A 20,048-nucleotide genomic window follows, 5' to 3' on the forward strand; every position below is an offset into this window, starting at 1 on the left:
TTCATTCAAATCCAGTATAGTGTCATGACTTGGCCACTGGACTGACTGGTTAAATCAGTATCCACAACCATGAGATTCAACACTTATGAATGAATCAATCAATAATGCATCAAGCAGTAATGGAATCAAACTTTCCTTTAAAAAAACATGATTACATAAGCATGCATGCATAAAATCTCATTACACCAAGATTTCAAGATTGATGAATGATCTACAGTATCAGCACAGGTTAAAAAAAAATCCTAATCATCAATGGATCAAACAAAGTGGTCGTCTTTATGTAATAAGTATGAAAGATTATGCAGGTTTCGTTTATTGCAATCTGTTGTATAAATATTACAATTACATTGTGACTCAGATTTAGGCAGCTGCATCTGTGTCTGTAAAGGTGTGAACCAAATAGTTCACTATATTAGAACAAATAAAAAAACAATGTTCCCAGCAAGATATCCTATTTGCTTATTGCTTTCCATCCTAACCGTATTGTTTACAGCTAAAAGGTTTTGTTAATTATTAGAGCTGAGATAACGTGATTAATATTTGCTGTTTAATGGGTTAAAAATAATGAATGCAGCAGAACCTCATTGTAATGGACAGTAGTGGTAGATTCAACAGCACAAGCATCTGAGAGAGAGAGAGAGAGAGAGAGAGAGAGAGAGAGAGAGAGAGAGAGAGAGAGAGAGAGAGAGAGAGAGAGAGAGAGAGAGAGAGAGAGAGAGAGAGAGAGAGAGAGAGAGAGAGAGAGAGAGAGAGAGAGAGAGAGAGAGAGAGAGAGAGAGAGAGAGAGAGAGAGCGTCTCTGGGAAATATAGAGAAGGAAGAGGACAAATCAAGTGCAGGAGCAGTTAAATTGAAAAAGTGGGTATGAGCTGAACAAAGAGGAAGACATGACTAACGGCACAGGAGGACAACATAGGTCAATAAAACATGTACTGTACACCAGCTGACTGCCCAAATGCCCAAAAAATGAAAAATTACTTAAAATAAGATACATTTTTATTGAAAATAAGTTGCGTTTTTGGGAGATTAATTTAAATAGTTCAGGTAATTAGTTGAATCAGAAATCATTGTGGGAAGGAGTTTTTTAGTTAGACTGTAATTGTATATTTATCATCTCTGTCTTATACTGTTAGTCTAGTCAGTTCATTTGTGTAGACGCTTGTCTGCTCTTGAGTGGCAAGTGATGAATTAGATGAGATTGTCCTTTTTGAGTGTGTGATGGCAGAGGGCCAGACCAGGCTGCATTCATTTGCCCGTCATTAAAGGAGTAAAGTGGCTATACTTGGACACTGACAGGCTGAAACAGATAAACGCAGGTGAGAGAGAGAGAGAGAGAGAGAGAGAGAGAGAGAGAGAGAGAGAGAGAGAGAGAGAGAGAGAGAGAGAGAGAGAGAGAGAGAGAGAGAGAGAGAGAGATCCTGGCAGCTTAATGAACTTGCTCAGAGCTCATTGTCATGTTGATGCTGAAAGCCTGATGCTTCATCCTGGTCACTGTGTCTCCGTTCTATGAATCAGTGTGACATTTGCCTCTGACAGCCAATCACAGCACAGGAAATACAACGAAGCACTAAAATATTACACATAGAGCCTTGGCAAGGAAACAGCTGTGCTATGTGACATTTAACTTATGAATATTTCAACGTTTTAGAGTTATGTTGCTTCTTTTTTTTATGAAAGCAAAATCAATTCAATTGAGTAGGTTCATTGAATAAGTTGAAAGGATGTGAAAAAAGATAGAAGATAAAAGAAGAGAAACATGTTTGTTATTATTATAGACAACACAGTCCCTTGCAAGTTTACTGATTTAGTTTAAAATTCTCTTATGCAATATTTGGCTTTTGATCAGCAGTAATTTCCAGTCCTCTAATCTGTCCAAGAGTGATGATATTTGGAATAACAGCACTAGGGGTTTCGGTGTTTGTTTGACTATGCTAGTCTGTGTTGGCAACAGACCTCAGGACAGTGGTGTGGAGCGGGAGCAGAGCAGGGATAGGCCTGTGAATCCGCCTGGAGACAGAAGTGTGTTTTTGAAAGTCAGAGCAGTGTGTATGTATAAAATGTAGAGAACCAGATTTACAAAACAGCGCAAATTACCAAGAAAATGCAATTCCAATAAAAGTGCAGATGGGAGTTTAAAGTTCTGCGTGTGATCTACTGACAAGGTGAAAATTAAAGAATACAGATGCAGCCGGATGATTTCCATAATGACCAACGCAATCTACCAAGAGCAGCACAAATTAGCATCCAGTTTAAGACATGATTTTTTGGGTGGTAAATAATGGTGAAAATACCAGTAAATTGATGAGCGCAAAAGTAAATCACCTTGCATGATTCAATTAAATACTCTCCTCCCATAAATTTTGCGTCTGAAAGTGAAACTCCAACAAATGCATGTGCGTTAAGGTCTGACTTAAAATAACCCTGTGTAACAGGTATACAAATTATGTTGTTAAATATGTATCATTAAGTAGAATTCACATAAAATTGTTCAGTTACATACACCTGATATAGCTGCCCGATCATGAGTGCATCAATGAGTGCTTGTGTGATTATTTTTGTCATTTTACCTTTTTTATAATATATATTATATAACATATAATATAATGACCGTTATATTTTGTCTCCTGCTAAATATGTGAAATGAGACCACATGGTGATGTGTACATATTTATTTTATAGAGAACGTTTATTCAGAGGCTGCTTATTTGCGTTTTATATCAGAGAGGAATAAAAGATCAAGTGAAACTGCCACGTGCTGTCCTGTATCTAACTACACAAAACCAACAACCAGATACACCTGTCCACGACTTTTCATTGCTAATTTTTCACTGCGTGCCTTTAGTAAATCCTGACAGTATATCTGGCCCATAAGTTTACTATATTATGTACCTATTTTAATAATTGTTATGGAACAGAGATAGAATGAATGATATAAACTTGATTAGATACGGACGGGAAACAGGAAATGCAGGTGAGTGTTTGCTGATGATGTAGTAGATAGTATGAGGGTAGATAATGGAGAGATCCTGACAGTCGTTTGTGTTGTGTATGGTGTGGAGGTCGTGGACGGCTGTGTAGAAGGTGGACGGAGCACAAACCTTGATGAAGGAACAGGTTGGTAGCAGAAACACGGAACAGGAGACCATGATGAGAGGTAGCATGGACCTTGGGTTAGTAGAGTCGATGGGCAAGTGAGTCCTAGCTCAAACCGAGACCAGACAATGTGACTGTGTGATGGAGATGATGAGGGAATGTGATGCAGGTGCAGATGATTAGTATTCGGGTGATTGTGACCTCTGTGATTGGGTGATTGTGGAGTCTGGCTTATTCTTGACAATAATATGTATATGAGGATTTTTTTAATAGTGTATTATTGAATTATTATATCTGTTTGCATACATTGCATAATGTTTTCAACATACACTTATTCATTTTTAACATGCATGTCAGAAAAAAATTGCAAGTCTTTTTAAGTTTTCATGCTTTGAATTTAAAATAATGGGGAGAACATAATAATAACAGGAACGGTGCCTCAATGACTATAGCAGTGACCTTAGCATTGGGTTGTTTTTTTGAAAGCCTTTTCTCACGGCTACCTGATCAGGCTTTAGTCCACCTGGACCGTGTTGACTACAACAAGCTTTGAGGTTTTTGCCACATTGCCTGTAACTGTAATGTTTGTCAGAGAGCTTGCAACAGAAAACTGACAGACCAAACATTTAATAACAGTACATACAATATACCTGAAATGTTTCTTTTATTTTTTCTATGTCTGTGTATTTGCAGAACTGTCCTACTGAATATGGATCTCTAAATATGAAGTTTGGTCTCTTCCATAAGTTGTGATCAGCAGGAATTGTTCAAGAATGAAAGCAATGAGTTATAGGTACAATAAAAAAAAAATAGCCTACATTAAAGTTAATATATTTTTTAATAAAAATGTAAAATCCATTACATTATATTTAGATTATAAATATAGTTGTCTATTTTATATTTTATTATTAGGCTATACAGATATCTTTGAGCCCCTCTTCTCTAAAATATTAGAAAGTATTAGGAAGATATGTACAATGACATTTTTACTTTTATTATTTGTTATTTTTTAGCATTTACAGTATACTATTGTATGGATATTTTTAAGATCTCAGCCCATTTCTTGACAATCTAAAAAACATGTACAGGAACATTTACTGGGTGGTGAGGGTGCAGTGGATGAGACACATGCCTTTAGTGTGAGAGACCCGGGTTCGAATCCACTGTGAGACACCAATGTGTCCCTGAGCAAGACACTTAACCCCTAGTTGCTCCAGAGGTGTGCGACCTCTGAAATATTCCAATTGTAAGTCGCTTTGGATAAAAAGCGTCAGCTAAAATGTAAATTTACTGTCACAATAATTTATTTAAAAATAGACAAAACGGTTTATGTGATGCATTTCGAGTGCTGTGACAGCGAAGTATAATTTTATTTTGTGTGAGTTAAAGAATGAATCTAACATCTCTAATGCGTCACACTCGTATCTCATTCAAACGGCTGCATGCCTGAACTCAAATCTGACATGCCAACAAATCACACACAAGACAGTTCGCACTTCAAGTGCTCTGTAGGTCATAGGGTTCACGCTCACTTCTGACTGAAATACGCCCCATGACATTTCACATCCGCAAACCAGTGTCTTAAGGTGCTTCAGGCACCAGTTTTATTATTGATGTGCCTGCACTGATCAGAGAACAAATAAACTGAATGAACAAAAAAATGAAATCGGATGAGAACAAAACTTGAACTGAATTGAGTTAAATGAGACACTATTGTTTTCTGTAGAGCTGCTTTTTACTGCAGCTGAATTGAAATGTTTCATAATGAATGAACTTTACACGGTTTTCGAACTGAATTATTACCTTGCTACAGCTGCTTTATAGCAGAATTTGAATCAGTTTCTTATTTGATACACTTTGCATCATTCTGTTAGTAATTCTGTTACTTTTTATAACTAAAGGTGACATGACTTCGCCAGATTTAAATTGGAATGGGATGATTATCTGTGCATAATGATTTATTATGGACTTTATACTACTTTTCTTCACACACAGTGTTATTATATGGTGTCTGCATACTACATTTATGATCAGTGCATCAAAAAAATAAATAAAAATAAATAAATAATGATGACAGTGTGAGATTCTTTTTAACAATTTAGAGTTGGGTCCCTCAATACAGCACCAGAAATTACAGCGAGCATAATTATACATTTTATAATGTCCATCGAGTGATGTAGTGAATGTTTTAGAATTAATTTTGCTTATACTATGAACGTCAAAGGAGGTGTAAACTTGTCTTGATGTCAGCCAAGGGGTCTTAGAATACAGTAATGATACTGATTGCAATGCAATGTAGAAATTGCTATCATCATGAACCCTAACTGCAGTTATCTCTTAAACAATACCGTTAAAAAATTTGGATGACACTTGATTTTTTTTTTTTTTTTTTCTTGGTATTATTAGAATCAATGTTAATCCAGGAGCGTGTCCAACTTGGCTACATCACATTGTCCCCCTCCATCCATGTAAAGTGAAGGGCAGAACTGGTAGTGAGAGTATGTATGAGTCTGAACTCTTGTTTGGCAGTGAAATGAGAGTCGAGTCACCTTGATACCTGCTGCTTTACTGACCGAATCCTGTGTCTGACCCCTGTCACTGAAACCTGCCAGCACTGCTCAACAAACACTCTGGAGTTACAGTCTCAAAGTTCACTCATGAAGGACACATGCACGAAAGAATCTCATCATCTATCTATCAACACATTTGTATAAATAATAACCAAATCAAGCTGAAAATCATTTAGGTTCTGTTTATTCTGTGTTAAGTGTGCTGGCTATCTATTCACATGCAACCCTAGGCAGGCAGTATTGGCTTTGGATCCTGTTAGCTGGATTATGTGGACATTTGTGCCACCAGCCTTCAACGTGCTCATTAGTTTGGTGTTTCTCTGGAGACAGGTGATTTTCTTAGAGCTGGAGCCAGCACCTGTGCCAGACACCCTTTCACACGCACCCAGACCTCACAACTCAAGGACAATTTAACATTGCCATGCAAGCACAGCCACAACTGCCTCCAACACATCCGGCACAAAACTTTATGATAACATTACCCATGTCAAACAGCCGCTGTGTCCATTAATAGTTTCAAAATGCTTCTGAAAACCAGTTCATTCTAGATTATGAGTGAGTTTCAGCAATTCACTGCTGGAAGATTACATAAATAGTAATGCTAAAAGCATACTTAAGTGAGGAGTGTAATGTGAACATGTGTAATCACTGTGGCTCTGGGCATGTCAACTTCTGACAATACTGTGAGTATGAGCAAAACTACCAGTTTGCTGCGCAAACCGTGGTCACACTAGAATTTGTGTATAAAAAAAAAATATTTGGACACCACAATGGACAAGATATGATGCCACACTTGAGTAATAAATCATAAATGTATATAATTAATGAAAGTTACTCTACTTTCCCACTACACTGCAAACCAAGCAGCTTTAAAGAGTACAATCCATTATTTGAGAGCAGAATTTAACCTTATGTACTTAAAGCAATACCATACCCAGTAATTATATCAATATATATAACAAAAATATATTTCTTAGCTTCTAATCTTCTCGGCCGTCCCATACATACAGTTCCCCAAAATTAATTCATTGCCAAAATGTGAAAAAGCAGTATAAAGTAGTTAAAATGACAATGTTACAATCACAGTCCTTTTTTTTTTTTGGTATAATTTTTTTTTTTTTTTGTGAATTACATAACACAATTTAAGTTGTTAATTACTGAAAATCTTCTCACTAAAAAAAACATATTTTTGAATTTGTAACGCATGTGGGATTTGACTGAGCTAGATGAAGATTACTAAATAAAGGCTTGAATTTGGGTCTGTCCATCACAAAAATCAATCATATGGATTCTGAAGATTTGGATTACAGCGCACACATAAAACTTATTGCATTTTTGGTGTAGGCTATTTATGGTCATTGATGAGACCTGTCCATTATGCCGCTTGATATTGCAAACTGTTATTGGTACCGTAATCATGTTATTTAAATTTATTATTGTAATTGTAAACACATTGGTTTGTAGCGCAAATTATTACCATTTACTTCATTTTCTTATTTTTCCAGTTATTTACTATAGTGGCTAATGCATCGGAACCAAACTGAATCAACACTAAACTGATTTCAGGTGAATAATGACTGTTCACTATTGTCTTTTTAGAGCTGTTTTACAGCAGAATTGAATTCCGTTTGCATCATCGAATCATTATTTTCCTGTTTATCACTCTAAAGCTGCTTTGAAATAATTTGTATTGTTTAAAGCGCTATATAAATAAAAGTGACTTGACTTTTTTTTTTCTCAGCATTTTGAGAAAACATATTTTGTGTCCCACGGCAAACAAAATAAATATTACATGATAAGTAATGGTTAAATGATTACAGAAATTTTATTCATTTTATGTTTTAAAGTCTTGTTTATCATTACACAATTCTTTGAAACACATTGACACCAGAAGTCAGATTAGAATGAAATAATTTCAAAATAAGTAAAGGAGTCAACTGCGTTAAACAAATGTGAACCATGTTTTATGCCAATTATAAACAAATACTCATGAGATCATCCCAACAATGAAGGAGCATTTGTTTCATTACTTTTGAAATTCCATGTGCTACTAGGGGAGCAGAAATTACTCACTTTTGAACAATGCTTTAACAAAATTTAAAAAATTTGAACCTTCAATTATTCACATGCAATTTGAGGTCAAGCTGTCAGTCTGCTTATTTAATTTTTCCACTTCAATACGACTCTAGAATGATTAAACATCCCATTAATTGATTTCATTGTGTGATTTTTTTAAAAGTGACTAATTAGGGTGTGAAATTAATGTCGTACCGATGTCACAGGAAATTGAGATGTAGCACAGACTCTCTGGAGACACAGCAAGTGCATATGGAGAAATACAAAGACAAACCGTAGAGTCATGACAGAAAGACTGGTGGTTAGCAGATGACGACCAACAAATGCAAAGGACCGAAACACAAGTGTAGAGGAAGGACACAGCTGAAACACGGGAGAAACGCTGAGTGCTGAAGCCTTCACAGGGCAGCTCTGAGTGGAAACAGATGGAGCGTTTCCACCTCCTCATAAGCAACACACGTCCACCTCATCCTTCACCCGAAACCTACAGCGCTTGACACCTCCTGCGGTGGCTGGTCCTCCTCGGCTGCGGGTTCAGCCTGACAGCTCTGACTAGAGGAGGTTTGAATTAACGCCGGCCCGCTCACATTATATGCTCCTGTGACTGGAGAGAATTGCTGTTTGCACTTGGCAGTTCTGTCCCCTCGCTGGCCTGATATGAATGACATTCATTATGGTGAGAAGGACTTTACAGCATGTGGCGCAGTACTGTAAGTAATGCTTACCACACAAACTATTGACTGCCTGGAGTTTATTGCATTCCAGCATAATCAGCCTGGCCTCCCAGTGCTGCCACTAAGTAGTAATTAAATAATTTTGGTTCATTTTTGCCTTACAAAGACCACAATACAGAAATAAATACACTATAACCATTGTGTATAGGTTTGGTGTTTATAATGTAGATGTAATGTAGAGTACAGTAACACAAGATTTCATAAGTCACATACAAGTTCATACATGCAAAACTTGATTTTGTATTTCCAGTAAGTAGTGGTGTTTTTTTATGTAACAATGTATTGATCTCCTAAAATGTCACTTTCTCAAGTATTGGGAATTTAGAATCATTTTAGCAAATTGGATTATTTGGACAGTTTGTTTTAGTTTACCAGCAATTCACTGGATCTTTAACGTGATGCCAACATGAAATTGAAATTTAATTAATTTATTTCCATAATACATGTTCACAGTCTCATTGTGAATGACTCATCTGTGCATGCTATTCTAAAGGAACAAACGTTGTTTTTGTAATCTTTCAATAACTGAAAGAACTTGTTTGCCCACATACTAAATAAAAATTCAGGCCTAGATTTTTTTTTCCACATTTATTATAATTATTATTAATATTATTATTTAACTCTGGAGACAATGATTAGCTTGCTTAGGTTTCTGTTATTAGGGTCAGAGCTAAACTCTTCAGATCAGTGCTCCTCCAGGGCCAGATTTCAGGAACCCTGACCCTCCCTTGAAACTGGTTTTGAGTACTGCACCATCATGCCATGAACGGATATGCACACACAAGCATTGAGAGCATTACTCTACACCTCATACCATTCACTGTTGCATGTGAAAAAAGGAGTTTGTCATGCCAGATGCCGATCACTTAAATCTAGGATATGCAATTTCAGGGGGCTTTCACACTGGCAGTTTAGTTCGGAACGGGGCACGGTTCGCATGAAAAATCGCTAATGTGAACGCTGTCATGTGAACCCGGGTGCGCACTGGGTCCCGAACCCGAGACAACCTGGAGGAGGTGGTCTGAGTTCGGTTGCTCCCGAACCGTGCTGCGGTTCGCGTGCATGTGAAAGCAACACAGACTCGGGTGCGCACTTGTTCAGGAAGTAAAGTGTCCTGCGCATGCGTTTTAGCCGATTATGATGTATCTTGTTAAATAAAACACACGTAAGAGATGAAGATTTACCCTGGATACGAGCAAGAGTGAGTCTGCAGTGTATTCGCGTATAGTGCGTGCAATCTGTCACGATGGTGGTTCAGGGAAGACGTAGGAAGAAGATAGAATCCAAAAACGTACTTTAATCCACAGACAGGAAACAGGCAGACAGGTGTAACAGCGTGTAAACACAAACAATACCGGACCACGAAGTGAAGACAGGCAGGAACTTAAATACACAGTGAAGATGATTACAAAATGACAGGCAGCTGTGAGGGAGGTGATCAGTGTCCATGGATACAGATTGGTGGCGGGAAACTCAGACTGGGGAACACACGTGGCAAAACAAAACAAACTGAAAGTCAAACAGAAGCCTAATGGTGACATAACGCCCCCCTCCGGCAAGGCGCGTCCTCGCGCCGTAGCAAGATGACGGAGGGGGGATCGGAGGACGTTCAGGTGGTGGACGAGACGAAGACGAAGTGCATAAGAGAGGCTGGAGTGGCAGGATGGTGAGGGGAAGACGACGATTCCCTGACGGCATAGATGTAGATGGCCTGGTGGCGCAGACCCAGAGCCTTCCAGTACCGACAGCCCACGGCAGAGTAGACGGAGGGAAGAGACCAGGTGGAACTGAGTCTGACTGTAGCTGGGGGATGATCGACGGAGACTCTGCGGCAGGATCCATCGGCGCAGACGGAGAGCCGGTGGACTCCAACGACGTCGCTGGACTTGGAGACCCAGGCGACATCGCGGCGACGAGTGCTGGAGATGGAGCCAGAGTACCCGAGAGCAGAGGCGAAGGTGGAGGCAGGGAGGACAGAGGTGACGCCGAGGGGAAGGAGGAGCCCGCTGTAGCCGAAGGGGTGGAGGGATGGAGCGTAGCGGACTGACCGTAAGTCCGTGGCCAAGGCAGAGTGACGACTGACCAAGAGGGAGCCGGCAGGACGAGGGAACCCGCTGCAGCCGATGGTTCGAGGGTCTCTGGTGGAGGCGGAGGTGGGAGGACCCAAGACGGAGCCGGCAGGTCGACAGGCCGAGATGGAGTGCAGAGGACTGAGGCTGGAGGCAAAGCCACAAGATCCTCACACCCGAGTGCTGTGGATGGTGAGCTGACCTGGGTCTCGACATCAGGGAGCCTCCCCAGAGACGATGTAGGGCAGCGAACATCAAGCCGCGGCGGGGCTGGAGGACTAGCTGAGCCTTGAGGTGAGATGGTGGGACTTGACAGGTTGATGACAGGGTAGATGCAGTCACTGGAGAGGTCTGAAGACAACGATGATGTAGATGACGGGTGGGACAGGGTGGGAAACGGTAGTTCCTCAGAAGAATCTTTCAGCCAGTCCTCATGATCCGTGGATTGGGTCCCTTCGTCCGCAGATGTCGTGGGCTCACACCCCTGGTCAGACTCCTGTTGGAGCTCCTCCTCCGGGGCGAGGGTCAGCTCTGTCCTCTTCGTCTCGGGCTCTGGCTGACGCGTCGCGGTGGGTGGTAGCTCTACGTCTGCGGGGGGCACGCACGAGTTCTCCGCGGTCGAGGGTGGTAATCCGGGCTCTGGGTCTGGCTGTGTGCTGGATCGGGGCTCGACGCTCTCCAGACACCTGACGAAAGCCTCCATCCAGTTCAGGTTAGAGGTGTCTGGGAGGTCGATGTGTTGATGGAAGTTGGCCCCGATCCAGAACAGGGTTTTCAGGGTTTCGTCGTCGAGGGGGCTGGTGACTGCAAGGTGAAAAAAATCCCGGGTGAAAGACAAAAAGTTTTTGCTCTTTTGAGCGAGTTGAATAAAGTCAATATTATCCATGTTTAGGTCCGGTATTCTGTCACGATGGTGGTTCAGGGAAGACGTAGGCAGAAGATAGAATCCAAAAACGTACTTTAATCCACAGACAGGAAACAGGCAAACAGGCAGACGGGTGTAACAGCGTGTAAACACAAACAATACCGGACCACGAAGTGAAGACAGGCAGGAACTTAAATACACAGTGAAGATAATTACAAAATGACAGGCAGCTGTGAGGGAGGTGATCAGTGTCCATGGATACAGATTGGTGGCGGGAAACTCAGACTGGGGAACACACGTGGCAAAACAAAACAAACTGAAAGTCAAACAGAAGCCTAATGGTGACACAATCAGGGCAACAAATTAATAGAAATCCACTCTCTCCTCAAAAGAGTCCATTTGCAAGCAGCAGAAAGACAGCTTATGCGACACACACACACACACACACATACTTAACCTGCGTTGTTACTCAGCTATGCATAATAGCACCAAATTAATAAAAAAACACAATATATTGACCTGCGTCGTGTTTTCTATCATGCGCCGTGCACGTTTGGAATGACGTAAGATGCACGCAAACGCATCAGAGTTCGATAGAATCAAGTTGAGTATGAAACCAGACCAACTCTGCGGGTCTGGGCCAACAATCGCGCCTGGGCTCGGACCGCAGCAAACGAGCCCAGTGTAAAAGCCCCCTCAGAAAGGCTAGCGCTAGCAATAGAAAGGTAGCTTTGAAAGCATGAGATCCCACCCTCCCTCCAGGGCATTTCCAAAGTGGCTCCTTCAAAACACATGAACGCACACAGCAGATTCTGCAAATATATATATATATATATATATATATATATATATATATATATATATTGTTCCACTCCAATAAAGGGCCTTTATTTTTAAGATTGTACATTATCTGAAGGATCATGTGTGCTCCTGAAAGTCACTGGTCATTTTCGTAAAATCGTTGTGTCGCTGGCAGAGTTACACTTTAGCATTGTCCATCATTTTGAAGGACTGGGTCGTAAAAACTTCTTTATTATCACCCGTTATTTTAATTTTCATATTTTTATGATAATAAGCCATTTAATAGGCTATGTTTTTGTTCACATTTTTATTCACAAACTTAGAGGACAAGCATATAGCATAAAGATCAGTGGTTTTCAAACTGGGGTTCACGAAATGCCGGAGGGAGTATGTGAACAAAATACTGAAATGTACCATAAATTTAATTATACTGCACTTTTAAATAACATCTAACTGAGCATGTGTTTCTCACAGGCAAAATATATAAGGTGCCATGCGTAAATGCACATTTTGACTTACAGTATGTCATTTATCGACTGCACACGGCTATATGGTAACGAAGCAAAACAAGCTAAGATTTAAAATGGATAAATGGCTACAAAGAACACGGCCTGCAGCTACAGATAAAAGGTCTACTCCGAGAAGCTCGGCGGATCCACAATCCTCTGACAGCGGAACGCCAGGTCCCTGTGACAGCGCTCTCACAGAAGTGTGACTGCACCGAATGCTACGGTTGACACCGATACTGACAGCGATGCATCCGAAGCTAAAGCGCCATCTCACCATCACCAGCAATTCACAGACAGACCATCAAAGAAGTGCAAATATGATGTGAAATACATTTTGGCTTTACATACATGAAACCAGCATTTTTGAAAAAAAATCCCACTTTGAAAAAAAAACAATAGCTGTATGATATATCATAAACAGAAGAATGTTCCTTCCCGCATGCTGTTATACATGTCATCCATCTCCATCTAATCATTCTTTTTGTTTTCGCTCTTCTGATGCTTTTCAGCTTTCTCTTTCTGCAAATTGTATAGTTGTATGGTGTATAGCGATATGACCCAGCACAAAAATAGGCCTACTATCAAGACACTCCCACACACCCACCATTCTTCGCAAAAGATGGATAAAAAGGTGCATAGGAAACAAAAAACCTTTAAAAAAATTATATACGACCCCGCCAAATCACAGAGATGCCGATTCACACAGGACTGATATTATAACAGAACCTCGTGTTTGGTGAAATATGGTAGCTCATTTGCGGGGGAATTTTTAATTTACAAATTACAGACGTGGCCGATTTGCACGGGATTAAGATCACAGACATCCACTGCAATTATTACTAATGACTAGAGCTCATCAGGTAATAATTATCCCGTGGAAATAGAGCTTAGCCCCCTGGGGTCGGCTATCGCGTCTCGCTTTTTTTCTTATCAGTGCAAAAAAACTCAAATAACTCCGTCGATTTTTGTCATACAGGCAAGTGTTATACATCATTAAAAACTGTTAAATGTCTCTTTTTTTGTGTACACTAATAATAAAAACAAAAAGTTGTGTTTTTCGTAAAATAAAGAAAAAAAACATGATGCACGTTCTGTCTTCTCTCTCAATGTGAAGTTCATTCTGATCAACGCGACAGAAAATTATCTGTAGGCTAACTCAGCCAATACTTGCCACCCACACATGAAAGTAATGTCTTTACAAAGCTTGAAGTCTCCTTTTTTAAATGAAGTAAATCATAAATCCAGCCCGAGCTCATTAACTTTAATTTGACCACACCCCCACAAGCGCATGTTCTCATTCAAATGATCCACTTGAAGGAACGCAGAGCTGTTAACGCCCTCATCAGCTCTAAACAAAGAATCAGCGACTCCAATATTTCTCTACTTTTCATCAGTTTGGAAGACTGTTTGTGCTGTGGATTTACCTTGGATTTACCTCAGAAGAAGACGTTTTGATTATGAGAACAATTTCTGAGGTAAGAGACATAATAGCAAGTGTTTTATTGTTGCCTAAACTTTACATTGTAGCTACTAAATTGGTGCCACCCTAAAATGTTATGAAATGAGATACAAGAAGGCTAACATGAGTGTTTATTCTAATATGGTGAATATTTTAATGTTTAGACCTGTGTTTACTGTTAAATACTGTGTTTTTGGATTTATAGGCTGCCTGCTATCTAGGCTATTGTTATTATTTTATGCAGCCCTACACATGCCTATATATTTTGCCTAGTCACAAGGCACAACAAACTAGGTGTTCGTATATATATATTTACAAAATACATATACATATATACACTGCCATTCAAAAGTTTGGGGTCGGTAAGATTTTTAATGTTTTTAAAAAAAGTCACTTATGCTCACCAAGGCTGTATTTATTTGATTAAAAATACAAAGCGAACCCAGTAATATTGTGAAATATTATTTCAATGTAAAACAGCTGTTTTCTATGTGAATATATAGTAAAAAAGCGTAATTTATTCCTGTGATCAAAGCTGATTTTTCAGCATCATTACTCCAGTCTTCAGTGTCACATGATCCTTATGAAATCAGTATAATATGATGATGTGATGCTCAAGAAACATTTATGATTATTATCAATGTTGAAAACAGTTGTGTAACTTTTTTTTTGAATTCTTTGATGAACATAAAGTTAAAAACAACAGCATTTATTTGAAATATAATCTTTTGTAACATTATAAATGTCTTTACTGTCACTTTTGATCAATTTAATTCCTCCTTGATGAATAAAAGTATTGATCCATTTTATTTATTTCCCCCAAAAAATAAAATAAAAATTCTTCCTGACCCCAAAGTTTTGAACGGTAGTGTTTAATGTTACATAAGATTATTTTTCAGATAAATGCTGTTCTTTTGAACTTTCTATTCATCAAATAATCCTGAAATAAAAATGTAAATAACTGTTTTCAACATTGATGATAATGAAAACCGTTTGTTGAGCATCAAATCATCATATTATAGTGATTTCTGAAGGATCATGTGACACTGAAGACTGGAGTAACTATGCTGAAGTGCAAATGTGATGTGAAATACATTTTGGCTTTACATACATGAAACCAGCATTTTTGTGTGTGTGTGTGTGTGTGTGTGTGTGTGTGTGTGTGTGTGTGTGTGTGTGTGTGTGTGTGTGTGTGTGTGTGTGTGTGTGTGTGTGTGTGTGAAAAATCTCAAATGTATTCCCAGAATCGTGCAGCCCTATAGTTTGTCTTGATATCAACATGTTTACAGGTGTTTATTTCATTTATTTTTTTAGAAAGGGACCAGAAGCCACTGGATGAATGCTGCTGACTTCAACATTCACATGAGTCTCTGTACATGAACATGGTAAAATGAAAAGTCAAACACCTTGGACATGACAGGTATGTAGGCTACTATGTTTCAGGAATAGCAAAAGGTGTGTGACTGTTTAAGTCTTTTTCTTTAGATCAGTGTGTTTGCTAATGTGCTTTCTGTCCTTTGTTTGGATTATGTTGTGTTGTAAATAAATCCAGACAATTTTTTTCTCCTCATTCTTTGTGCAAGGCTCCTCATAATGATCGGGCCTGATAGCACCTGATAGGGCCATTAGGGGAGGGTCTTTGTCTTTCTCAGGTGTAAAATGCATTCATATTAATGAGAGATTCATATTAATATTCACGCCTCCTTGCATAAAGCTTTCTCACACAAAACACGTCATACAAATTTTAAATCAATATATTGTCTTTTCTAAATAAGTATGCATGATGATTTTCACATAGTTTTGGAGCAAATATTATTGGCTACGTGATACAATTTTCAAAAGTCTTGTGAAGAAATAATCACTATGGGTTTAATGACCTTATTTCAGTGACATTTGTTTTTGTTTTTTCACAAACCACGCATAAACATTATTATCTTAAAACTCCAAACTTCTACATACATGCTGCTGACATATTACTGTAGCAGAGTTTGTGCTGAATATAATGTAATAAGACTTTAGCCATGAAAATGTCACAAGTAACAAAAATAAGCACAAATGTCAGAGCACCAGAACACCTCCAGGACCCAAAAAACACCTCAGACCTCAGAGGGGCAAACCTCATACTATTGTGGAGAACGTCTCGGTTACGTATGTAACCCTCGTTGCCTGAGTACAGGGAACGGAGACGTGTCTTCGGGGGAGAATCGAGACGTGAAAGTACGCGTCCTTCAGGTCGATCGCTGCAAATCAATCCTGGGGACGGATGCATTCGAAAATGCGTCTCTGCGTGAGAATCTTGAACGGGAGTTTGTGCAGGGCCCGATTCAAGACTCACAGGTCCAGGATTGGCCGTAACCCACCGCCTTTCTTGGGTACAATGAAGTAGGGGCTGTAAAACCCGGACCTCATCTCGGCAGGAGGGACCGGCTCGATCGCGTCCTTCGCCAGCAGGACATCGATCTCTTTCCGCAAGATAGGGGCGTCCACCGACCGCACACGGGTAAAGTGGACGCCCCTGAACTTGGGAGGCATAGCCGAACCGAATGGTGCGGATGAGCCATCGGGACGGACCCGGAAGCGCTAGGCAGGCTTCCAGATACCGTCCCAACGAACCCACCCGGACCACCGGCGTACCCGCGGAGGGGCAGCGAGGTGGAAGACAGGGACCCGGCTCTGGTGGCGTTGTAGCGACCGAGAGCTGGGTCTGGGTGTGCTTGACACCAACCCGCTTCCACCGAGGGGCAGACGGCAGAGAAGGCTCGTGGACATTCTGCTGCGGACTTCCTGGTGGCGAGGGGAGGGGGAGAGATGAGGAATGAGGCCCTGCCTCCTCGTGTGCTGGTCTCTGCGCCTCCGGGCCCAGCCGCCGACCGGAGTGACGCAGCTGGGGCTGCGTCACTGCTATCCGCAAACTGGGAAGAGGGGAACGGGGGTGTAACCGCTCGGGGGCGGCACACGCTGCCGTCCTGGCCCTCTTGGACGGGGGAGACTGTGTGCCCACCAGTCTCGGCTGTGGATAACCTGGAGGAGGAAGAAGAAACTGCACTTTCTTTGAAAATGTGGGCGGAACAGAAACAAAACTGAAACAAAGATTTTCCGCCCGGCCCTCCCCCGGGGGAAGGAGGCGTGCAGGGGCACCCACCCGAAGAGCAGCATCCAGATCCTCGACCAGGTCGCCGGTCTCAGGGAAGCTTCCCGCCCTTCCTTTTACGGGAAGGGGCGGGAGGCGTCAGAGCGGGCTTGGCCGCCCTCTTACGACCCGACCTCCGCCCTCCAGGGGTAGACTGCTGCCCTGAAGGAGGAGCGGCCGCAGGAGGGCGACCTTGGAGACGAGCAGCCGGAGGCTCTACGGCCACAGAGGACGGACCAGCAGCAGTCCGCCTCCTGTGCAGGACGTGCCGTATCGCCACCGACTGCTTCTGGGCGGTGGAGAACTCTTGGGCAAAGCTCTCCACCGCGTCGCCGAGGAGGCCCCCTTGGAATATGGGGAAGTTGAGAAATTTGTTCTTCTCCGCTTCCCGCATATCCGCAAGGGTGAGCCACAGGTTGGCGCTCCTGGACCACCAAGGTGGACATCGCTCGACCCAGGGAACGTGTGATGACTTTCGTTGCCCGGAGGGCAAGGTCCGTCGCCGCACGCAGCTCCTGGAGCAATCCGTGGTCGAGACCACCCTCCTGCATGTCATGGAGTGCCTTGGCCTGGTGGACCTGCAGCAGCGCCGTGGCATGCAGGGCGGAAGCGGCGTATACACACGCCATGTAGGCATCCCTGGTCAGACCAGAGGAAAACCTACAGGCGCGGGAGGAGAATGAAGGGGCACCCCGCCAGGAGGAAGCGGTCTTAGGACATAATTGCATCGTAACCGACCGCTCCACTGGGGGGATTCCCTCGTACCCGTGCGCCGCTCCGCCGTCAAGAGTGGTGAGGAAGGAGGAGCGAGGTTGTCTACGCCTGGTCGCGAGGGGGGCCAGCCAAGACTTCCTCAGCTCCTCATGCACTTCAGGGAAGAATGGTACTGGAGCAGGCCACGGGGCAACAGCACGACCCGCTCCGAGACACCAATCATCCAGCCGCGAAGGTTCGGGACCCGGTGGAGGGTTCCAGACGAGCCCAACATTCGCGGCTGCCCTTTCGAGCATAGCGGCCATTTCCGGATCCGGCTCAGCCGCAGCCACCACACCCGAAGGGGGTAGACCCGCTGAGTCATCACCAGAAGATGACCGCTCTTCCTCTGATGCCGTGATCGACATCTGATCCTCAGGCGGTGCCCCAAAGGAGACAAACGGAACTGCACGAGGCGGTCCCGGAAGCTCCCCTGGGACAACCAATGACAACATGTTTTCACATCGCATCACTGATCTGGCAGAAGATGTTTTAAAACATAAAAGCCAGTGATTTCTACGCTTTACAAATTGATGAACCAACCTGTACGAAGGTACAATTATGGAAGATGTACTTTTCTCATCCGTTGGACGGCAGGAAAACTGGGGAGGAGTCTTAGACAGCTTTGTAAAGTCACATGGGCTTTTGTGGACAAAATGTGAGGGCAACTGTACTGATGGAGTGAAAGCCATGACAGGAAAGCATAGAGGAGTGGTATCGTGTGGAAGCAGTTGCGCCCTGTCCAGCTTGAGTACATTACAGCATCCACAGAGAGCCGTTGGTCACCAAGGGAATTCCTGTCCGTTTGAGGGAAGCTTTGGACGATGCTGTGAGAATTGTAAACTTTGCTAAAGCAAGGCCTTTGAATTCCTGTTTGTTTTCTACATTTTGCAATGAAATGGGCAGCGACCACATCACACTTTTACTCCGTACTGATGTTTAGTGGCTGTCCAGGGGTAAGGTTACACAATGAAGAGTGGCTCACAATACTTGCCTATTTGGGTGATGTTTTTTCACGTTTGAATGAGCTGAACCTCGGATTACAAGGAATGTCCACAACCATTTTCAACGTGCAAGACAAAGTCGAGGCCATGATCAGGAAGATTGCTCTCTGGTCAAACTGCATTAATGAGAAAAACACCGAAGCTCAGTCTTAAGTTAAGTGTGACATAATAAAACGCCTTTCTGAGCTGGCCACGCGATTACGCAGATACTTCGCTGAGACAGACAATGCAAACCGCCTTCCGCCTGCACATTTCTGAACAAGAGGGTCTCATTGAAATCTCTACAAGTGGCTCTTTGAAAATAGACTTCACACAAAAATCACTGACAGATTTCTGGATAGCTCTGCAGGCAGAGTATCCTGCCTTGGCAAATCGTACTGTAAAGACTTTAAAGCTCTTCGCGACAACGAAAGTGGGTTTTCAGCACTTACCAGCATAAAGAACAAATATCGACATAGACTGTGTATAGAGAAGGATTTAAGACTCAGATTCTCTCCCATACTGCCAAACATCGCAGAGTTATGCAAGTCATATCAAGCACACACATCTCATTAAACGGAGGACTGTGAACAGTTTGGGAACCACTAGGCTAGATAATGCATTTATTTATGAAGAGAAAGTTAAACAGAGACTGTGAGTCACTTTTCAGGTTTCATTAGGGGTGGGAGATATTGACAAAAATGAATATCTCTATTTTTTTTCAATATCTCGATATCGATATTCAGACGATATTTTTGCAATCCTTCAAAGAAATGTTTGCAAACTGGTAAAGAAGGTCCAGTTGGTCTTTTGACTTGCTGCATTTGACCTATTATTGTATAGAATTACTAGTACATAAAGATATGAGACATTATTGATTTAAAGACTCCTAAACTTTTTAAAATAATAAAATATTATTCAATAGTCATTTATTATTCAAAGTCTTTATTGTTCTTTTATATTTTTAATAGGGGTGTAACGGTTCACAAAATTCACGATTTGTTTTG

At 41.7% G+C, this 20,048-nt stretch overlaps 1 protein-coding gene across 2 annotated transcripts in view; it reads right to left on the reverse strand.

Moving 5' to 3' along the window:
- The window catches only part of il1rapl2 (interleukin 1 receptor accessory protein-like 2), a 657,808-nt gene that overhangs the window by 226,169 nt on the left and 411,591 nt on the right, over positions 1–20,048 (reverse strand). The window contains exon 1 of one of the 2 annotated variants that reach the window (XM_077235722.1): positions 19,494–19,587. The exons of the other annotated variant lie outside the window; for it this stretch is intronic. Coding sequence (XP_077091837.1) covers positions 19,494–19,518 — 25 coding nt within the window. The 5' untranslated portion in view covers positions 19,519–19,587. Of the gene's footprint in view, positions 1–19,493; positions 19,588–20,048 lie in introns of those variants that run through there. 2 annotated transcript variants of the gene reach the window in all.

Source organism: Siphateles boraxobius, unplaced genomic scaffold (assembly GCF_051911475.1).
Source record: "Siphateles boraxobius isolate OS27281-9 unplaced genomic scaffold, OSU_SipBor_1 2, whole genome shotgun sequence".
NCBI classification, from domain to species: Eukaryota; Metazoa; Chordata; class Actinopteri; order Cypriniformes; family Leuciscidae; genus Siphateles; species Siphateles boraxobius.